Here is a 21,666-nt window from a genome sequence, read left to right on the forward strand (position 1 = left end):
ACCTCCGAGCACCCCCTTGCTCTAACTACTAGACCCCACTCCTCTCTCAGAGCCGGGGAGAGAACCCAGGAGTCCCGGCTCCCAGCCCCCCCCTGCTCCCCCCGATACTCAGCGATTCCTGTTTCTCGGTACCTACCGCTGACCTCCTCCCCCTTGCTGCCTCTCCCACTGCTTTGCCCCATGGGGGGCGGGGTGGGGGGCGGACGGGGTGCAGCCCCGTACCCAATTCCCCTCTACTCGGGCCGGACGTGGCAGGTCTTTCTTCTCGCAAGGGTCTCTGCGGCCGGCTCGAGTTTATATACCAACCCCCCCCCCCAAAAAAAAAAAACCAACCCCAAACCACCCCCAAACCAAAAGGAAAGAAATCAACATCGTCATAATTAAGAACGTGTCCCAACGGAAAGGCCTGTAACGAGAAAAGAAAGGACCGCCCGCCCGCCCCCCCGGTTTCATACAATCACGGACAGCCGCACCAAAAACACTCGCTATGACCCCGAGGGGAAGAACGAAAAAAGATATTCACAGAACGTCGAAAACTTGTTTCGGTTCCCGCCCCCGCCCGCCCCCCCCCGGGAAAGAAAAATCGAAATTGCCGAGCCAGCAAAATGCGAATGGCGGGTGATTTCCTCCTCTGTCCCCGGCCGACGAAGCCACAAAAATGAATTGGCTCGGAAAGACGGGGCGAGGGGGGGGGCGTTGGTTTTAAATCCGTTCGTTCCCCCCGCCCCGCAGCCCGGCCCGCCGCGGCGATCGTCCCAACAACGCCACGAACCCGGGGCGGCTCTTGGCTCCGGGTCTCCTTGGATCTGGGCCGGGGGGGGGGGGGGGACACTCTTTGACGCCCGCTGGTGCGGAGACGAGGGTTTTGTCCGTCCCCGGCTCTCTCGCTTTTCCCCGTTCCGCTCTTCTCCTTCGCGCGTCCCCTGACGCCGGAGGGGGGGGGTGGCCGGGGGGCGGGCGGGGGGGGGGGGCAAAAGCCAAGTGCCGGAAGCGCAGACGTCACAAGCCAACACCTCTCGAAAAAACACAAAGCATGCACAAAGCGCTTTCCTCGAAGCGGGCGGGCTGGGTGCATTGAGACGGGAGCGGGGCCGGGGAAGGAGCCAGGCGAAGGATTGCGCCAAAAAGAAACCCAAGGAAGGAGAAGAAAGAAACAGCCCTTCTCGCGCCGCCCCCCGCCCGCCCCGACTCCTCCTCCCCAAAAAGGGACCCCAACGGCTCAGTTCCGTGTCCACAATCGTCTGGGTCAGGCCGGAGTCGCCCCGCGCGGGGCAGGTGCCTAGAGCCTCTCCCGGGCCGGGATCCAGATGTAGGGCCCCGAAAGTTCCTCGATAATCCGTTTGATTTTGTGGTAGATCTCCTCGAAACTCTCGCCTTCCACGATGGCTGCAGGGGGGGCAGGGGGGAAACACGGCACAGGGTCAGTGGGGGGAGACGGGCGAGGGGGCCCCCCTGGAGATCCCACCCGGGCCGGGGGCAGATCCCGCCCCGGACCTGGGGACGCGCCCGTCGGGAAGGATTTTCCCAGCCGGGCCGGCTTCGGACCAAGGGCGCCGGTGAGCCGCATGGGAGCCGGCAGCCTCCGTGTCCCCCAAGTTTGGGACAGCGGGACCGTCCCAGGGGTCTGAGGGGGGGACCCTGGGGCTGGGGGGGGACCCACCCGAGAAGCACTCTGTGAATTCTTGCTCCAGTTTGATGGCTCGATCGAAGGCTTTCCGCGCCTGCTCCTCTGTTATCCGCTTGCTGATCTCTCTGCGGCGGGGGGGGGACACGTGTCAGACTTCGCTCTTCGCCCCCCACTTAGACCCCACCCACCGCCGTCTCAGACCCCGCCCCAGCCGTCTCAGACCCCGCCCCACAGTCCGTTTAGACCCCGCCCCAGCCGTCTCAGACCCCTTCCCAGCCATCTCAGACCCCGCCCCCCGCCATATCAGACCCCGCCTCCACCGCCCACGTAGACTCCTCCCCCAGCTGTCTCAGACCCCGCCCCACAGTCCGTTTAGACCCCGCCCCAGCCGTCTCAGACCCCGCCCCCCGCCATATCAGACCCCGCCTCCACCGCCCACGTAGACTCCTCCCCCAGCTGTCTCAGACCCCGCCCCACAGTCTGTTTAGACCCCGCCCCAGCCGTCTCAGACCCCGTCCCAGCCATCTCAGACCCCGCCCCCCGCCATATCAGACCCCGCCTCCACCGCCCACGTAGACTCCTCCCCAGCCGTCTCAGACCCCGCCCCACAGTCTGTTTAGACCCCGCCCCAGCTGTCTCAGACCCCGCCCCAGCCATCTCAGACCCCGCCCCCCGCCATATCAGACCCCGCCTCCACCGCCCACGTAGACTCCTCCCCCAGCTGTCTCAGACCTCGCTCCCTGATCCCACCTGACCCCGCCCCCGCCATATCAGACCCTGCCCCCATCCATTGCAGACCCCGCCCCCTCATTCCACCTAGACCCCGCCCCCAGCCTTCTCAGCTCCGCCCCCCCGCCCCCTAGAGCCCGCCCCCAGCGAGCCCGCGCCCCGGCCCGTGGGCCCCGTACTCACAGGACATTCTCCAGGGACCGGGCCGGATGAAGATGGCGATCGGGTGGAGCTGGGCGGCCTGGAGCCGTCGCACCGCGTTGGCCGAGACGTCAAGGATGCAGTGTTTGCCCTGCAGTGCCGGGGGGGGGTTCATCAACCATCCACCGACCCCCCCCTTCCCGCTGCCCCCCCTCCCCTCCACTAGCCCCCCTCCCGCTGCCCCTCCCGTCCCCCAGCGGGCCCACACCCCGCTGCCCCCCCTCACCTCCGCTAGCCCCCCCTGTGATGTCCCTCCCTCCCCCTGCCAGCCCCCGCCCCCCAGCTGGCCCTCCCTCACCTCCGCTAGCCCCCCCCGTGATGTCCCTCCATCCCCACTACTGGCCCTTGCCCCCGGCTGACCCCCCCTCCCGCTGCCTCTCCCTCCCCTCCACTAGCCCCCCCTCCCGCTGCCCCTCCCTCCCTTCTGCTAGCCCCCTCCCGCTGCCCCTCCCGTCCCCAAGCGGGCCCACACCCCACTGCCCCCCTCACCTCGCTAGCCCCTCCCTGCAATGTCCCTCCCCCCTGCTGCCGGCCCCCCCCAGCTGCCCCTCCCTCCCCTCCGCTAGCCCCCCCGTGATGTCCCCACCTCCCCTCCGCTAGCCCCCCCATGTCCCTCCCTCCCCCTGCCAGTCCCCGCCCCCCAGCTGCCCCTCCCTCACCTCTGCTAGCTCCCCCCGACGATGTCCCTCCCTGCCCCCTGCCGGCCCCCGCCCTCTGGCTGCCCCCTCCCTACTGCCCCTCCCTCCCCTCCACTAGCCTCCCCCCCGCGATGTCCCTCCCTCCCCACTGCCGGCCCCTCCCCGCTGCCCCTCTATCCCCTCCACTAGCCCTCCCCCACGATGTCCCTCCCTCCCCTCTGCCAGCCCTCGCCCCCCAGCTGCCCCTCCTCACCTCCACTAGCCTCCCCCCCGCGATGTCCCTCCCTCCCCACTACTGGCCCCTGCCCCCCTGGCTGAACCCCCTCCCCGCTGCCCCTCCCTCCCCTCCGGAAGCCCCCCTGCGATGTCCCTCCCTCCCCCCTGCCAGTCCCCGCCCCCCAGCTGCCCCCTCCCTCCCTCACCTCCGCTAGCCCCCCCCGTGATGTCCCTCCCTCCCCACTACTGGCCCCTGCCCCCCCGGCTGACCCCCCTCCCCGCTGCCCCTCCGGAAGCCCCCCTGCGATGTCCCTCCCTCCCCCGTGCTGGCCCCTGCCCCCTGGCTGCCCCCTCCCTCCCTCCCCTCCACTAGTCCCCCCTTGATGTCCCTCCCTCCCCACTGCCGGCCCCCCTCCCCGCTGCCCCTCCCTCCCCTCCACTAGCCCCCCCCGCGATGTCCCTCCCTCCCCACTACTGGCCCCTGCCCCCCGGCCGGCCCCCCCCCCGGCCGGCCCCCCCGGTACCTGCTCGGCCACCTCGCGCACGGGACTGGACGCTGGTCCCGTAGAGGTGGCTGTTGTACTGTCCGGCCTCGATGAACTTGTGGCCCTGGATGTCCTTCTCCATCTTCTCCCGCGAGGCCACGAAGTGATAGTCCCGGCCGTCCACCTCGTACTCCCGCTTGGGCCGCGTGGTGTCTGGGGGGGCGGGGGGCTCAGGGCCTTCCCGGCGCCCCCCTGTAGCCCGGCGCCCCCCTGCTGAGCCCCCCCGCCGTGCGGCGCCCCCCCTGCCCCCCCCGCAGCCCAGCACCTCTCTCTGCCCCACCCCCTGCAGCCGGCGCCCCCCCGCCGAGCCCCCCGCTACATGGCGCCCCCCTGCCCCCCGCAGCCCAGCACCTCTCTCTGCCCCACCCCCTGCCAGCCGGCGCCCCCCCGCCGAGCCCCCCGCTACATGGCGCCCCCCTGCCCCCCCGCAGCCCAGCACCTCTCTCTGCCCCACCCCTGCCAGCCGGCGCCCCCCGCCGAGCCCCCCGCTACATGGCGCCCCCCTGCCCCCCCCGCAGCCCAGCACCTCTCTCTGCCCCACCCCCTGCCAGCCGGCGCCCCCCCGCCGAGCTCCCCGCTACATGGTGTCCCCCTGCCCCCCCCGCAGCCCAGCACCTCTCTCTGCCCCACCCCCTGCCAGCCGGCGCCCCCCCGCCGAGCCCCCCGCTACACGGCGCCCCCCTGTAGCCTGGCACCCCCTACCCGCCCGCAGCCCAGCACCTCTCTCTGCCCCACCCCCTGCCAGACGGCGCCCCCCCGCCGAGCCCCCTGCTACACGGCGCCCCCCTGTAGCCCGGCACCCCCCTGCTGAGCCCCCCGCTACATGGTGTCCCCCTGCCCCCCCGCAGCCCAGCACCTCTCTCTGCCCCACCCCCTGCCAGACGGCGCCCCCCCACTGAGCCCCCGCTACATGGTGTCCCCCTGCCCCCCCCGCAGCCCAGCACCTCTCTCTGCCCCACCCCCCTGCCAGCCGGCGCCCCCCCGCCGAGCCCCCTGCTACACGGCGCCCCCCTGTAGCCCGGCACCCCCCTGCTGAGACCCCCGCCGTGCGGAGCCCCCCCCCGCAGCCCAGCACCTCTCTCTGCCCCACCCCCTGCCAGACGGCGCCCCCCCGCTGAGCCCCCGCTACATGGTGTCCCCCTGCCCCCCCGCAGCCCAGCACCTCTCTCTGCCCACCCCCCCTGCCAGACGGCGCCCCCCCACTGAGCCCCCGCTACATGGTGTCCCCCTGCCCCCCCCGCAGCCCAGCACCTCTCTCTGCCCCACCCACCTGCCAGACGGCGCCCCCCACCGAGCCCCCCGCTACATGGTGTCCCCCTGCCCCCCGCAGCCCAGCACCTCTCTCTGCCCCACCCCCTGCCAGCCGGCGCCCCCCCGCCAAGCCCCCTGCTACACGGCGCCCCCCTGTAGCCCGGCACCCCCCTGCTGAGCCCCCCGCCGTGCGGAGCCCCCCCCCGCAGCCCAGCACCTCTCTCTGCCCCACCCCTGCCAGACAGCGCCCCCCCGCTGAGCCCCCCGCTACATGGCGTCCCCCTGCCACCCCCGCAGCCCAGCACCTCTCTCTGCCCCACCCCCTGCCAGACAGCCCCCCCCGCCGAGCCCCCCGCTACATGGCGTCCCCCTGCCCCCCCGCAGCCCAGCACCTCTCTCTGCCCCACCCCCTGCCAGCCGGCGCCCCCCCACCGAGCCCCCGCTACATGGTGTCCCCCTGCCCCCCGCAGCCCCAGCACCTCTCTCTGCCCCACCCCCTGCCAGACGGCGCCCCCCCGCTGAGCCCCCCGCTACCACGGCGCCCCCCTGTAGCCCGGCACCCCCCTGCTGAGCCCCCGCCGTGCGGAGCCCCCCCCCGCAGCCCAGCACCTCTCTCTGCCCCACCCCCTGCCAGACAGCGCCCCCCCGCTGAGCCCCCCGCTACATTGGCGTCCCCCTGCCCCCCCCGCAGCCCAGCACCTCTCTCTGCCCCACCCCCTGCCAGACAGCGCCCCCCCGTGAGCCCCCCGCTACATGGCGTCCCCTGCCCCCCCCGCAGCCCAGCACCTCTCTCTGCCCCACCCCCTGCCAGATGGCGCCCCCCCGCCGAGCCCCCTGCTACACGGCGCCCCCTGTAGCCCAGCACCCCCTACCCCCTCCGCAGCCCAGCACACCCCTGTCTCTCCCCTGCAGCCCAGCCCCCATCTGCCCCACCCCCCTGCCCCCTGTAGCCCGGCACTCCCCACCTGCCCGCAGCCCAGACCCTCCCTGCCCTACCCCCTGCCCCCACAGCATGGACGCCCCCTGCCCCACCCCCCCCACAGTGCAGCACCCCCCCGCCCTGCGAGCACCCCGCCCTGCCCCCTGCCGAGCCCCTGCAACACGGCACCCCCCTACCCCCCCCACAGCATGGACGCCCCTGCCCCCCCCCCCCACAGTCCCTGCCCCCCCTGCCCTGGCCCCGCCCCCACCAGGACTCACGGGGACGCAGGACCCGAACTTGTCGGGGAACTCGGAGAGCAGATCGCGTTCCCGTCCGATCCGCCTCGGATCCTTTGCCGTAGTGCACAGTGAAGGGGGGGGGGGGGGAGAGAGAGAATCGAGATGGGGACAGACGGATTCCCCTCCCAGCCCGCGCCCCTGCTGGCAGCCCGCCAGCCCCTCACCTCCATCTGCATCACGGTCTCGTAGCTCAGACTGAATCTTCCCGACCTGGGGTGAGAATCCGAAAGAGTCACCGGCAGGCTGGGGGGGCACAGCTGGGGGGGCAGGGGCTGTGGATCGGGAGCGGGGGGCACCGGCAGGGCTGGGGAGGGGCTGGGGGGCAGGGGGCTGGGGGTCGGGAGTGGGGGGCACCGGCAGGGCTGGGGGGGCAGGGGGCTGTGGGGGCTGGGGGCAGCTGGGCGGGGTGCACCGGCAGGGCTGGGGGGAGCAGGGGCTGCGGGTCAGGGTGGGGGGCACGGGTGGGGCTGGGGGGAGCAGGGGGCTGCGGGTTGGGAGTGGGGGGCACCCGGCGGGCCTGGGGGGGCAGGGGGCTGCGGGTCGGGAGTGGGGGCAACGGCGGGGCTGGGGGGGGCAGGGGGCTGTGGGTCGGGAGTGGGGGGCACCGGCAGGGCTGGGGGGAGCAGGGGGCTGCGGGTCAGGGTGGGGGGCACCGGCGGGGCTGGAGGGAGCAGGGGGCTGCGGGTCAGGGTGGGGGGCACCGGTGGGCTGGGGGGGCAGGGGGCTGCAGGTCGGGGTGGGGGGCACTGGCGGGGGCTGTGGGTCGGGGTGGGGGGCACCGGCGGGGCTGGAGGGAGCAGGGGGCTGCGGGTCAGGGTGGGGGGCACCGGCGGGGCTGGGGGGGGCAGGGGGCTGCGGGTCGGGAGTGGGGGGCACCGGCGGGGCTGGGGGGGGCAGGGGGCTGCGGGTCGGGGTGGGGGGCACCGGCGGGGCTGGGGGGGCAGGGGCTGTGGGTCGGGAGTGGGGGGCACTGGAGGAGCTGGGGGGTCGCGTAGGACGTAAAGGGACAGTTGGAAACGGAAGGAGAAGGCGACAGCAGGAGAGAAACCCACCTTGAGAGCCCGATCCTGGCACCCGATCCTGGAGCGGGGCAGAAAGAGAGAGAGAGAGAGGAAGAGAGTGAGAGCGAGAGATAGAGCGAGAGAGAGAGACGGGGTGCGTCGGGGTAGATAGAGGGGGTGGGTGGGCTGTGACGAAGCGGGACTGTTCTTAATGTTTCCTCTGAACAGTGGGGGGGTGCCTCAGTTTCCCCTAGGCAGTTCTTAAGTCTCTAGGGCGTGGGATGGGGGTGTATGATCATTGCAGAGCCCTAGAGGGCAGGTGTGGGCAGGGGCTGGACACAGACAATGGCCGACACCCTGTTTCCTGGCCACGGATGGCCTGGCCCTTCCCCCCTGCGAGGTGAGAGCTAAAGGGTTGGAGAACAAAGGAATCCGGTGCCCTCCTGGCCCGGGAAAGGGACAAAGCCCAGAGGAGGGGGGGCTGGAGGGGGAGTCAGTTTGGGGCTGGCTGGGGACATAGAGTGAAGGGCAGACGGGGTTGTCTGCCTCACTGCCCCCCAAAATGGACCCAGCTGAGGGGTCCCGGTCTCTGCACCTACAAGCTCTGTGTTAGACCATGTCCCTGTCGTCTAATAAACCTTCTGTGTTACTGGCTGGCTGAGAGTCCCGTCTGACTGCGGAGTTGGGGGGCAGGACCCTCTGCCCCCCCAGGACCCCGCCTGGGCGGACTGGCTGTGGGAAGCGCACGGAGGGGCAGGGGGGCTGGAGGCTGCGGGGTCAGACCCAGGAAGGTGGAAGCTGTGTGAGCTGTGTGTCCTGCAGACAGGCTGCTCCCCGAGAGGAGACTCCCCAGAGTCCTGCCCGGCTTCATGGGGAGCAGGTCCAGAGCGTCGCCCGGGGACCCCGGGACAGGGGCATAGATAGATAGATGGGGGGGTGGACGGGGTAGATAGATAGATGGGGGGTAGATACAAAGATAGAGGGGGTGGATGGGGTAGATAAATAGATAGATAGAGGGGGGTGCATGGGGTAGATAGATAGAGGGGGGTGGGTAGATGGGGGGTGCATGGGGTAGATAGATAGAGGGGGGGGGTAGATGGGGGGTGCATGGGGTAGATAGATAGAGGGGGGGTGGATAGATGGATAGGACAGACAGACAGACATAAATTGCCCATGTCCCCTCCCATTTCTCTACCCATAGGGGGGTCCATTACAGCCTCCATCTCTCACCTCCCCCCATCCCATTCCCCTGCCCACCCCACAACCCAGAGCCCCTCACCCCAGGATAGCCCCACCCCCCACGGATCCCCCCTCCCCCGCGTCTCCTCCAGCTCTGGTGCCTGCGGTGGGAGCCGCGCCCCACAGCGCCCCCTGGGGGTCAGGCACCCTGGCTGCCTCCCCCCCCCCCGGTGTTTGCACACCCAGCCCCCCGCCCCCAGGGGGAGCGTGTGGGGGGCATGGGAGCAGCCACTCACCTTGGCCTTTAACCGCGTCCACTCCCGGCGCTCCACCCTGCAGGGAGGGCAAAACTCAGAGACGGCCCCGCCCCCTGCCCTGCGGCCCCGCCCCTTTCCAAAGCCCCACCCCAACCCCTGCCCACAACCTCTCCCCCTGCGGCCCCGCCCCCTGCCCTGCGGCCCCGCCCCTTTCCAAAGCCCACCCCCAACCCCTGCCCACAACCTCTCCCCCTGCGGCCCCGCCCCCTGCCCTGCGGCCCCGCCCCTTTCCAAAGCCCCACCCCCAACCCCTGCCCACAACCTCTCCCCCTGCGGCCCGCCCCCTGCCCTGCGGCCCCGCCCCTTTCCAAAGCCCCACCCCCAACCCCTGCCCACAACCTCTCCCCTGCGGCCCCGCCCCCTGCCCTGCGGCCCCGCCCCTTTCCAAAGCCCCACCCCCAACCCCTGCCCACAACCTCTCCCCCTGCGGCCCCGCCCCTGCCCTGCGGCCCCGCCCCTTTCCAAAGCCCCACCCCCAACCCCTGCCCACAACCTCTCCCCCTGCGGCCCCGCCCCCTGCCCTGCGGCCCGCCCCTTTCCAAAGCCCCACCCCCAACCCCTGCCCACAACCTCTCCCTCTGCGGCCCCGCCCCCTGCCCTGCGGCCCCGCCCCTTTCCAAGCCCCACCCCCAACCCCTGCCCACAACCTCTCCCCCTGCGGCCCCGCCCCCTGCCCTGCGGCCCCGCCCCTTTCCAAAGCCCCACCCCCAACCCCTGCCCACAACCTCTCCCCCTGCGGCCCCTCCCCCTCCCTGCGGCCCCGCCCCTTTCCAAAGCCCCACCCCCAACCCCTGCCCACAACCTCTCCCTCTGCGGCCCCGCCCCCTGCCCTGCGGCCCCGCCCCTTTCCAAAGCCCCAACCCCAACCCCTGCCCACAACCTCTCCCCCTGCGGCCCCTCCCCCTGCCCTGCGGCCCCGCCCCTTTCCAAAGCCCCACCCCCAACCCTGCCCACAACCTCTCCCCCTGCAGCCCCCCCTGCCTGCGGCCCCGCCCCTTTCCAAAGCCCCACCCCCAACCCCTGCCCACAACCTCTCCCCCTGCGGCCCTCCCCTCCCTGCGGCCCAACCCCTTTCCAAAGCCCCACCCCCAAACCCTCCCCAGAAACTCCCCCTGCAGCCCTGCCCCCTGCCCAAAGCCCCACCCCCAAACCCTCCCCACAACCTCTCCCCTGTGGCCCCGCCCCCTGCCCTGCGGCCCCGCCCACTTCCCAAAGCCCCACCCCCAAACCCTCCCCACAACCTCTCCCCCTGTGGCCCCTCCCCCTGCCCTGCGCCCCGCCCACTTCCCAAAGCCCCACTCCCAAACCCTCCCACAAGCTCTCCCTCTGCAGCCCCCCCTGCCCTGCAGCCCCGCCCCCTTTCCAAAACCCCCCCGAAACCCTCCCCAGAACCTCTCCCCCTGCGGCCCCGCCCCCTTTCCGAAGCCCCACCCCCAAACCCTCCCCACAACCTCTCCCCCTGCAGCCCCGCCCCTGCCCTGCGGCCCGCCCCTTCTGAAAGCCCCCCCAAACCCTCCCCAGAACCTCTTCCCCTGCAGCCCCTCCGCCTTCCCAAGCCCCACCCCCAAACCCTCCCCACAACCTCTCCCCCCTGCAGCCCCGCCCCTGCCCTGCGGCCCGCCCCTTCTGAAAGCCCCCCCCAAACCCTCCCCAGAACTCTTCCCCTGCAGCCCCTCCGCCTTCCCAAAGCCCCACCCCCAAACCCTCCCCACAACCTCTCCCCCTGCAGCCCCGCCCCTGCCTGAGGCCCCGCCCACTCCACCCCTCCCCACACCCTCCCCTTGAGGCCCCGCCCCCTGCCCTGCGGCCTGCCCCCTTCCCAAAGCCCCACCCCCAACCTCTCCCCCTGCGGCCCCACCTCCCCCCAACAGCCACTTCAGCCCCACAGACTCTCCCCCAGCCCCCGCCGGTACCGTCTCTTGCTGGGCACGAAGCCGATCATCGTCGCCCTCCCCGTCGGGGTGGACCCGCCTCGCCTGCCACCACTCGTCGTCCGAGGCGTCGACCACGTGCAGCACGTCCCCGAAGCGGAAACTCAGCGCCTGGCTCAGGAACCCGCAGTCCTTCGTCTTGTCGTAGTCGAACAGCGCCCTGCAGGGCGGGCGGGGGGTCAGAGAACCCAGGCGTCCGGGCTCCCAGCCCCCTGCCCTGACTGCCCTCCCGGAGCCGGGGAGAGAACCCAGGAGTCCTGGCTCCCAGCCCCTCCTGCCCTGACCCGCCAGCCCCCACTCCCCTTCCAGAGCCGGGGAGAGAACCCAGGCGTCCGGGCTCCCAGCCCCCTCTGCTCTGACCTGCCAGCCCCCACTGCCCTCCCGGAGCTGGGAAGAGAACCCAGGAGTCCTGGCTCCCAGCCCCCTCTGCTCTGACCTGCCAGCCCCCACTGCCCTCCCGGAGCTGGGAAGAGAACCCAGGAGTCCTGGCTCCCAGCCCCCTCTGCTCTGACCCGCCAGCCCCCACTGCCCTCCCGGAGCCGGGAGAGAACCAGGAGTCCTGGCTCCCAGCCCCTCCTGCCCTGACCCGCCAGCCCCCACTCCCTTCCAGAGCCGGGGAGAGAACCCAGGCGTCCGGGCTCCCAGCCCCCTCTGCTCTGACCTGCCAGCCCCCACTGCCCTCCCGGAGCTGGGAAGAGAACCCAGGCGTCTGGCCCCCAGTCACCCCTGCTCCAACCCACCAGCCCCCCCTCCCCTCCCAGAGCCGAGGAGAGAGCCCAAGAGTCCTGGCTCCCAGCCCCCTCTGCTCCGACCCACCAGACCCCGCTCCCCTCCCAGAGCTGGAGATAGAACCCAGGCGTCCGGGCTCCCAGGCCCCCGGCCCTCTCTGACCCACCAGACTAGAGGACACTCCCCTTCTGTGGACAGGGGGGACATGAGGCTCCCCGGCTCCATGCGTATGAGGGGCGGAGTTAGTGGGGTGCTCAGCAGCCGGGCTGGGGGGTCGTGTGTGTGGGGACGGTTGGGGGGGCTTGTGGGAGTCAGTGAGGGGTTGGGAGGTTCTTGGGGATGTGTGGGGGGAATGGGAGGGTTCGTGGGGTGTGGGAAGCTCTTGGGGCTCCGGGGGGACTCCTGGGGGCTCAGGAGGGTTTGTGGGGGGATGGGGGGGATAAAGGAGCTCTGTGTGGGGATGGGAGGGTTTCTGTGGGGTGGAGCGTCTCAGTGGGGTGGGGAAGCTCCTGGGGAGTTGGGAGGCTTGTGGGGAGATGGGGGCTTAGGGGGGTGGGAGGTTCTGTGGGGGGATGGTAGGTTTGTGGGGGGTGAAGCGTCTCAGAGGGGGTGGGGAAGCTCCTGGGGGCTCTGTGGGGGGCTTGTGGGGTGACAGGGGGGCTCGTGAGGGGCTGGGGGGAACTTGTCGGGGGGTGGCTCCTGGGATCTACGGGAGGTCTTGTGGGGTGACAGGGGACTCGTGGGGGGGCTGGGTATCTCAGGGGGTGGGGGGCTCCCGGGGGTCGGTGGGGGGTCTTGTGGGGGGGCTGGGAATCTCAGGGCGGTGGGGGGGGCTCCCGGGGGTCGGTGGGGGGCTCGTGGGGGGGCTGGGTATCTCAGGGGTCTGGGGGGGCCCCGGGGGGGCTCTCACCGGATGTAAAAGCCCCGCTTCGGGTTGCTGCGCAGGGAGGCCGTCCCGGAGCCCAGGCTGCTGCTCATCAGCTGCTCCCGCAGGTCGTGGATTTTGGCCTCGAAGCGGCTGTACTCTGGGGGGCAATCGGGGGGTTCGGGGCCAGGCGCTGCCTGGGGCCCCCCCCAGGACGTCCCTCCTCACCCCTCGGCGTCCCCCAAATCCGCCCGGCCGGCGCAAGGCCTCCTGCCAGGGGAACCCGCCGGTCCGTCCGTGCGCCCCCGTCCCGCCGTCCGTCCGTCCGCCCAACACCCCCGCCCCGCCGTCCGTCCATCCGCCTAACACCCCGTCCCAGCCGTCCATCCGTCCGTCCACCCACCCTCCATCCCCATTCCGCCGTCCGTCCGTCCGCCCAACACCCCATCTCCCTGTCTGTCCATCCCCATCCCTCCGTCCATCCATCCACCCACCCTCCATCCCCATCCCACCGTCCGTCCACCCACCCAACACCCCGTCCCGCCGTCCGTCTGTCCACCCAACACCCCGTCCCGCCGTCCGTCTGTCCGCCCAACACCCCGTCCCGCCATCCGTCTGTCCGCCCAACACCCCGTCCCGCCATCCGTCCGTCCGCCCAACACCCCGTCCCGCCGTCCGTCCGTCCGCCCAACACCCCGTCCCGCCGTCCGTCCGTCCGCCCAACACCCCGTCCCGCCGTCCGTCCGTCCGCCCAACACCCCGTCCCGCCGTCCGTACCGTCCGCCCAACACCCCGTCCCGCCGTCCGTCCGTCCGCCCACCCACCCTCCATCCCCATTCCACCGTCCATCCGTCCGCCCAACACCCCATCTCCCTGTCTGTCCATCCCCATCCCTCCGTCCATCCATCCACCCACCCTCCATCCCCATCCCACCCTCCATCCGCCCGCCCAACACCCCGTCCCGCCGTCCGTCCATCCCCATCCCTCCATCTGTCCATTCACCCACCCTCCATCCCCATCCCGCCGTCCGTCCATCCGCCCAACACCCCATCCCCCATCTGTCCATCACCCCACCCTCCATCCCCCAGTCTGTCCATCCCCATCCCGCCGTCCGTCCATCTGCCCAACACCCCGTCCTACATCCGTCCGTCACCCACCCTCCATCCCCATCCCATCGTCCGTCCACCCACCCCTCCATTCCCATCCCATCGTCCGTCCATCCAATCTCCATCCCCATCCCGCCGTCCGTCCGTCCACCCAACACCTCATCCACCATCTGTCCATCCCATCCCTCCGTCCGTCCGTCCACCCACCCTCCAACCCCATCCCTCCGTCCATCCGTCCACCCACCCTCCATTCCCATCCCATCGTCCGTCCATCCAATCTCCATCCCCATCCCGCCATCCGTCCGTCCACCCAACACCTCATCCCACCATCTGTCCATCCCCATCCCTCCGTCCATCCATCCACCCGCCCTCCACTCCCATCCCAGCGTCCGTCCGTCCACCCACCCTCCAACCGCCATCCCTCCGTCCATCCGTCCACCCACCCCTTCATTCCCATCCCATCGTCTGTCCATCCAATCTCCATCCCCATCCCGCGACCGCCGTCCACCCAACACCTCATCCCACCATCTGTCCATCCCCATCCCTCCGTCCGTCCGTCCACCCACCCTCCAACCCCATCCCTCCGTCCATCCGTCCACCCACCCCTCCATTCCCATCCCATCGTCCGTCCATCCAATCTCCATCCCCATCCCGCCATCCGTCCGTCCACCCAACACCTCATCCCACCATCTGTCCATCCCCATCCCTCCGTCCATCCATCCACCCGCCCTCCACTCCCATCCCAGCGTCCGTCCGTCCACCCACCCTCCTACCCCATCCCTCCGTCCATCCGTCCACCCACCCCTTCATTCCCATCCCATCGTCTGTCCATCCAATCTCCATCCCCATCCCGCCGTCCGTCCGTCCACCCAACACCCCATCCCGCCGTCCGTCCGTCCACCCAACACCCCATCCCACCATCTGTCCATCCCTCCGTCCATCCATCCACCCCCCTCCATTCTCATCCCAGCGTCCGTCGTCCACCCCACCCTCCAACCCCGTCCATCCGTCCACCTCTATCCCCATCCTGCCATCCGTCCATCCGCCCAACACCCCATCCCACCGTCCGTCTGTCCACCCTCCATCCCCATTCCTCCGTCCGTCCATCCGCCCACCCAGTCTCCATCCCCATCCCTCTGTCCGTCCATCCGCCCACCCAGTCTCCATCCCCATCCCTCTGTCCATCCATCCACCCCCCTCCATTCCCATCCCAGCGTCCGTCCGTCCACCCACCCTCCAACCCCGTCCATCCGTCCACCCTCTATCCCCATCCTGCCATCCGTCCATCCGCCAACACCCCATCCCCACCGTCCGTCTGTCCACTCTCCATCCCCATCCCTCTGTCCGTCCATCCGCCTACTCAGTCTCCATCCCATCCCCTCTGTCCGTCCATCCGCCCACCCAGTCTCCATCCCTCTGTCCGTCCATCCGCCCACCAGTCTCCATCCAACACCCCACCCATCCTTCTCCCGGCCGGCCAATCCCCGGGCATCCCTCCATCCTTCCAACCCCATCCGCCCACCCACCCACCCACCCAGCCCCAGCCCCAGCCCCAGCCCCAGCCCCAGCCATCCACCGAGCCCCTGTCCCTCCCTCCATGATGCCACCCAGAGGTGGGCCCCGGCCCGAGCTGACCCTCACCGTCAGGTTTATACTGAGCGATGATTGTCACTGTCTGGCCAGCATTTTTCAGTGCGATGGCAGCCTGCTCGTGGGTTGCGTTCCTGAGATCCACCCCGTTCACCTGAGGGGAGAGGGACGCCATGTCAGGGGGGTGGGGAATGGGGCACAGGGTCTGTCCCCTCCAGCGGGCGCCGGCTCCCATCCGGCCCTGGGGCAGGGGACTGGCTGGCTCAGGGGGGTGGGGAATGGGGCAGGGGCCGGTCCCCTCTGGGGGGGCGCCAGCTCCCATTTGGCCCCAGGGCAGGGGGACTGGCTGGCTCTGGGGGGGCGGGTTCTTACCGAGAGGATCTGGTCCCCTTTCCGCAGCTCCCCACTCAGGTCTGCCGGCCCCCCGGCCAGGATGAAGGAGATGAAGATCCCTTCGCCATCCTCGCCCCCGACAATGTTGAATCCCAGGCCCGTCGAGCCGCGGTGGATGATGATCCGGCGGGGTTCCCTGCGGGGGGGGGGGGTAGCGAGGTCAGGAACCCCACAGGGCGGGGCACAGTCACCGACGGAGTCCCGCAACACCCCACCACCCAGAGTGCACAGCCGGAAAGGCAGAGCACCCCGAGGGGGATGAGTGTGTGAGGCCTGACGGTCATGACGCCTGGCGGTTACAGGGGGTGGCCGTACGTCTCGTGGGCGACGGTAGCTTACGGGTGCGGCTGTACGTCGCTGCAACTCTGTGTGTGTGTCTTGGCCGGGTGCGCCTGTATGTCACTTCCACAACATGGAGGCCCTGGTACTTTCACAAGCGCCTGTGCGCATTTCCCTGTATCCCTCCTGTCCGCCTGTACGTGGACACCCGAACCCGGTCCATGAGCCTGTGCGCCTGTACTTCCCCGTGAGGCTGGAAGAGTTGCAGGGACCGGCCGGGCACCTGTATCTCCTCGTGCCCCTGTGCCAGGATGTGCTCACGCACACGTTGACCCGCAGCCCCATTTGAACGCCTGTATGTCATGTGGGCCGCTGAACGGTACATGGTAGCAGGCAGGGCGCATGTGTGGCCGTGTGCGACGTGTGTTCCAGAGGCGGCTGTATAGTCGGTGACAACCTACACAGCGCATGAGCGCCGGTACCTGACCAAGTTGCCTGTTGGTTATGAGGCTGCGTGTGTGTCACAAATGTGTCATGTGGATGCCTGAATGTCACACGGCTGCCTGTCTATTATTTGTGCGCCTCTGTGATCTGTATACAGCTGTACATTAGCTGTGCGCCTGTAGGTTACAGTGGGTGGCTGTAGGTAACCTGTGCGCCTGTATGTTACGGTGACTGGCTGTACATTAGCTGTGCGCCTGTATGTTACGGTGACTGGCTGTAGGTAACCTGTGTGCCTGTATGTTACGGTGAGTGGATGTAGGTAACCTGTGTGCCTGTATGTTACGGTGACTGGCTGTACATTAGCTGTGTGCCTGTATGTTACGGTGACTGGCTGTACTTAGCTGTGCGCCTGTAGGTTACAGTGGGTGGCTGTAGGTAACCTGTGCGCCTGTATGTTACGGTGACTGGCTGTACATTAGCTGTGCGCCTGTATGTTACGGTGAGTGGCTGTAGGTAACCTGTGCGCCTGATGTTACGGTGAGTGGCTGTAGGTAACCTGTGCGCCTGTATGTTACGGTGAGTGGCTGTAGGTAACCTGTGCGCCTGTATGTTACGGTGACTGGCTGTACATTAGCTGTGCGCCTGTATGTTACGGTGAGTGGCTGTAGGTAACCTGTGTGCCTGTATGTTACGGTGACTGGCTGTACATTAGCTGTGCGCCTGTATGTTACGGTGACTGGCTGTACATTAGCTGTGCGTCTGTATGTTACGGTGGGTGGCTGTACATTAGCTGTGCACCTGTATGTTACGGTGAGTGGCTGTAGGTAACCTGTGCGCCTGTATGTTACGGTGGGTGGCTGTACATTAGCTGTGCGCCTGTATGTTATGGTGAGTGGCTGTACATTAGCTGTGCACCTGTATGTTACGGTGGGTGGCTGTACATTAGCTGTGTGCCTGTATGTTACGGTGACTGGCTGTACATTAGCTGTGTGCCTGTATGTTACGGTGAGTGGCTGTAGGTAACCTGTGCGCCTGTATGTTACGGTGACTGGCTGTACATTAGCTGTGCGCCTGTATGTTACGGTGAGTGGCTGTAGGTAACCTGTGTGCCTGTATGTTACGGTGGGTGGCTGTAGGTAACCTGTGTGCCTGTATGTTACGGTGACTGGCTGTACTTAGCTGTGCGCCTGTATGTTACGGAGACTGGCTGTACATTAGCTGTGCGCCTGTATGTTACGGTGACTGGCTGTACATTAGCTGTGCGCCTGTATGTTACGGTGAGTGGCTGTAGGTAACCTGTGCGTCTGTATGTTACGGTGGGTGGCTGTACATTAGCTGTGCACCTGTATGTTACGGTGAGTGGCTGTAGGTAACCTGTGCGCCTGTATGTTACGGTGGGTGGCTGTACATTAGCTGTGCGCCTGTATGTTACGGTGAGTGGCTGTAGGTAACCTGTGTGCCTGTATGTTACGGTGACTGGCTGTACATTAGCTGTGCACCTGTATGTTACGGTGGGTGGCTGTACATTAGCTGTGCGCCTGTATGTTACGGTGACTGGCTGTACATTAGCTGTGCGCCTGTATGTTACGATGAGTGGCTGTAGGTAACCTGTGCGCCTGTATGTTACGGTGGGTGGCTGTACATTAGCTGTGCGCCTGTATGTTACGGTGAGTGGCTGTAGGTAACCTGTGTGCCTGTATGTTACGGTGGGTGGCTGTACATTAGCTGTGTGCCTGTATGTTACGGTGACTGGCTGTACATTAGCTGTGCGCCTGTATGTTACGGTGACTGGCTGTACATTAGCTGTGCGCCTGTATGTTACGATGAGTGGCTGTAGGTAACCTGTGTGCCTGTATGTTACGGTGGGTGGCTGTACATTAGCTGTGTGCCTGTATGTTACGGTGACTGGCTGTACATTAGCTGTGCACCTGTATGTTACGGTGGGTGGCTGTACATTAGCTGTGCGCCTGTATGTTACGGTGAGTGGCTGTAGGTAACCTGTGCGCCTGTATGTTACGGTGACTGGCTGTACATTAGCTGTGCGCCTGTATGTTACGGTGAGTGGCTGTAGGTAACCTGTGCGCCTGTATGTTACGGTGACTGGCTGTACATTAGCTGTGCGCCTGTATGTTACGGTGAGTGGCTGTAGGTAACCTGTGTGCCTGTATGTTACGGTGACTGGCTGTACATTAGCTGTGCGCCTGTATGTTACGGTGACTGGCTGTACATTAGCTGTGCGCCTGTATGTTACGGTGACTGGCTGTACATTAGCTGTGCGCCTGTATGTTACGGTGACTGGCTGTACATTAGCTGTGCGCCTGTATGTTACGGTGAGTGGCTGTAGGTAACCTGTGCGCCTGTATGTTACGGTGGGTGGCTGTACATTAGCTGTGCACCTGTATGTTACGGTGAGTGGCTGTAGGTAACCTGTGCGCCTGTATGTTACGGTGGGTGGCTGTACATTAGCTGTGCGCCTGTATGTTACGGTGAGTGGCTGTAGGTAACCTGTGTGCCTGTATGTTACGGTGGGTGGCTGTACATTAGCTGTGTGCCTGTATGTTACGGTGGGTGGCTGTACATTAGCTGTGCGCCTGTATGTTACGGTGGGTGGCTGTACATTAGCTGTGCACCTGTATGTTACGGTGAGTGGCTGTAGGTAACCTGTGCGCCTGTATGTTACGGTGGGTGGCTGTTCATTAGCTGTGCGCCTGTATGTTACGGTGAGTGGCTGTAGGTAACCTGTGCGTCTGTATGTTACGGTGGGTGGCTGTACATTAGCTGTGCGCCTGTATGTTACGGTGGGTGGCTGTAGGTAACCTGTGCGCCTGTATGTTACGGTGGGTGGCTGTACATTAGGTGTGCGCCTGTATGTTACGGTGAGTAGGTGTACATTAGCTGTGCGCCTGTATGTTACGGTGGGTGGCTGTACATTAGCTGTGCGCCTGTATGTTAAGGTGGGTGGCTGTACATTAGCTGTGCGCCTGTATGTTATGGTGAGTAGGTGTACATTAGGTGTGCGCCTGTATGTTACGGTGGGTGGCTGTACATTAGCTGTGCGCCTGTATGTTACGGTGAGTGGCTGTACATTAGCTGTGCGCCTGTATGTTACGGTGAGTGGCTGTAGGTAACCTGTGTGCCTGTATGTTACGGTGAGTAGGTGTACATTAGCTGTGTGTCTGTATGTTACGGTGGGTGGCTGTACATTAGCTGTGCGCCTGTATGTTACGGTGAGTGGCTGTAGGTAACCTGTGCGTCTGTATGTTATGGTGGGTGGCTGTACATTAGCTGTGCGCCTGTATGTTATGGTGGGTGGCTGTAGGTAACCTGTGCGCCTGTATGTTACGGTGGGTGGCTGTACATTAGCTGTGCGCCTGTATGTTACGGTGGGTGGCTGTAGGTAACCTGTGCGCCTGTATGTTATGGTGGGTGGCTGTACATTAGCTGTGTGCCTGTATGTTACGGTGACTGGCTGTAGGTAACCTGTGCGCCTGTATGTTATGGTGAGTAGGTGTACATTAGCTGTGCGCCTGTATGTTATGGTGGGTGTCTGTACATTAGCTGTGCGCCTGTATGTTATGGTGGGTGGCTGTCGGTCACCTGTGCGTCTGTATGTTACGGTGGGTGGCTGTACATTAGCTGTGCGCCTGTATGTTACGGTGGGTGGCTGTAGGTAACCTGTGCGCCTGTATGTTACGGTGACTGCTGTACATTAGCTGTGCGCCTGTATGTTACGGTGACTGGCTGTAGTAACCTGTGCGCCTGTATGTTACGGTGAGTAGGTGTACATTAGCTGTGCGCCTGTATGTTACGGTGAGTGGCTGTAGGTAACCTGTGTGCCTGTATGTTACGGTGAGTAGGTGTACATTAGCTGTGCGCCTGTTATGTTACAGTGAGTGGCTGTAGGTAACCTGTGCGTCTGTATGTTACGGTGGGTGGCTGTACATTAGCTGTGCGCCTGTATGTTATGGTGGGTGGCTGTAGGGAACCTGTGCGTCTGTATGTTACCGGTGGGTGGCTGTACATTAGCTGTGCGCCTGTATGTTACGGTGAGTGGCTGTAGGTAACCTGTGCGTCTGTATGTTACGGTGGGTGGCTGTACATTAGCTGTGTGCCTGTATGTTACGGTGAGTGGCTGTAGGTAACCTGTGCGCCTGTATGTTACGGTGGGTGGCTGTACATTAGCTGTGCGCCTGTATGTTACGGTGGGTGTCTGTACATTAGCTGTGCACCTGTATGTTACGGTGGGTGGCTGTACATTAGCTGTGCGCCTGTATGTTATGGTGGGTGGCTGTCAGTCACCTGTGCGTCTGTATGTTACGGTGGGTGGCTGTACATTAGCTGTGCGCCTGTATGTTACAGTGAGTGCTGTAGGTAACCTGTGCGCCTGTATGTTACGGTGACTGGCTGTACATTAGCTGTGTGCCTGTATGTTACGGTGAGTGGCTGTAGGTAACCTGTGCGCCTGTATGTTACGGTGACTGGCTGTACATTAGCTGTGTGCCTGTATGTTACGTACGACTGCTGTACATTAGCTGTGTACCTGTATGTTACGGTGAGTGCTGTAGGTAACCTGTGCGCCTGTATGTTACGGTGGGTGGCTGTACATTAGCTGTGCACCTGTATGTTACGGTGAGTGGCTGTAGGTACCTGTGTGCCTGTATGTTACGGTGGGTGGCTGTTCATTAGATGTGCGCCTGTATGTTACGGTGAGTGGCTGTAGGTAACCTGTGCGTCTGTATGTTACGGTGGGTGGCTGTACATTAGCTGTGCGCCTGTATGTTACGGTGGGTGGCTGTAGGTAACCTGTGCGCCTGTATGTTACGGTGGGTGGCTGTACATTAGCTGTGTGCCTGTATGTTACGGTGGGTGGCTGTACATTAGCTGTGCACCTGTATGTTACGGTGAGTGGCTGTAGGTAACCTGTGTGCCTGTATGTTACGGTGGGTGGCTGTTCATTAGCTGTGCGCCTGTATGTTACGGTGAGTGGCTGTAGGTAACCTGTGCGTCTGTATGTTACGGTGGGTGGCTGTACATTAGCTGTGCGCCTGTATGTTACGGTGGGTGGCTGTACATTAGCTGTGCGCCTGTATGTTACGGTGGGTGGCTGTACATTAGCTGTGCGCCTGTATGTTACGGTGGGTGGCTGTCGGTCACCCTGTGCGCCTGTATGTTACGGTGGGTGGCTGTACATTAGCTGTGCGCCTGTATGTTACGGTGAGTAGGTGTACATTAGCTGTGCGCCTGTATGTTACGGTGGGTGGCTGTACATTAGCTGTGCACCTGTATGTTATGGTGGATGATTGTAGATAACCTGTGCACCTGTATGTTACGGTGGGTGGCTGTAGGTAACCTGTGCGCCTGTATGTTACGGTGGGTGGCTGTACATTAGCTGTGCACCTGTATA

General features: G+C 66.0%; 1 protein-coding gene across 1 annotated transcript; it reads right to left on the reverse strand.

Moving 5' to 3' along the window:
* Positions 1 to 1,279: 1,279 nt before the first annotated feature.
* LOC144258879 (disks large homolog 4-like) lies at positions 1,280 to 16,203 on the reverse strand. Its single transcript, XM_077807017.1, is given in 17 exon segments — positions 1,280 to 1,386; positions 1,661 to 1,752; positions 2,540 to 2,558; positions 2,561 to 2,648; positions 3,936 to 3,956; positions 3,958 to 4,109; positions 6,404 to 6,479; positions 6,563 to 6,624; positions 6,627 to 6,638; positions 7,481 to 7,508; positions 8,905 to 8,941; positions 10,839 to 10,864; positions 10,866 to 11,016; positions 12,496 to 12,610; positions 15,198 to 15,300; positions 15,519 to 15,675; positions 16,019 to 16,203. Coding segments are annotated over 17 exon segments (1,431 nt in total).
* Between the last annotated feature and the right edge of the window lie 5,463 nt (positions 16,204 to 21,666).

This window comes from Eretmochelys imbricata, unplaced genomic scaffold, assembly GCF_965152235.1.
Source record: "Eretmochelys imbricata isolate rEreImb1 unplaced genomic scaffold, rEreImb1.hap1 Scaffold_54, whole genome shotgun sequence".
Classification (NCBI taxonomy): domain Eukaryota; kingdom Metazoa; phylum Chordata; order Testudines; family Cheloniidae; genus Eretmochelys; species Eretmochelys imbricata.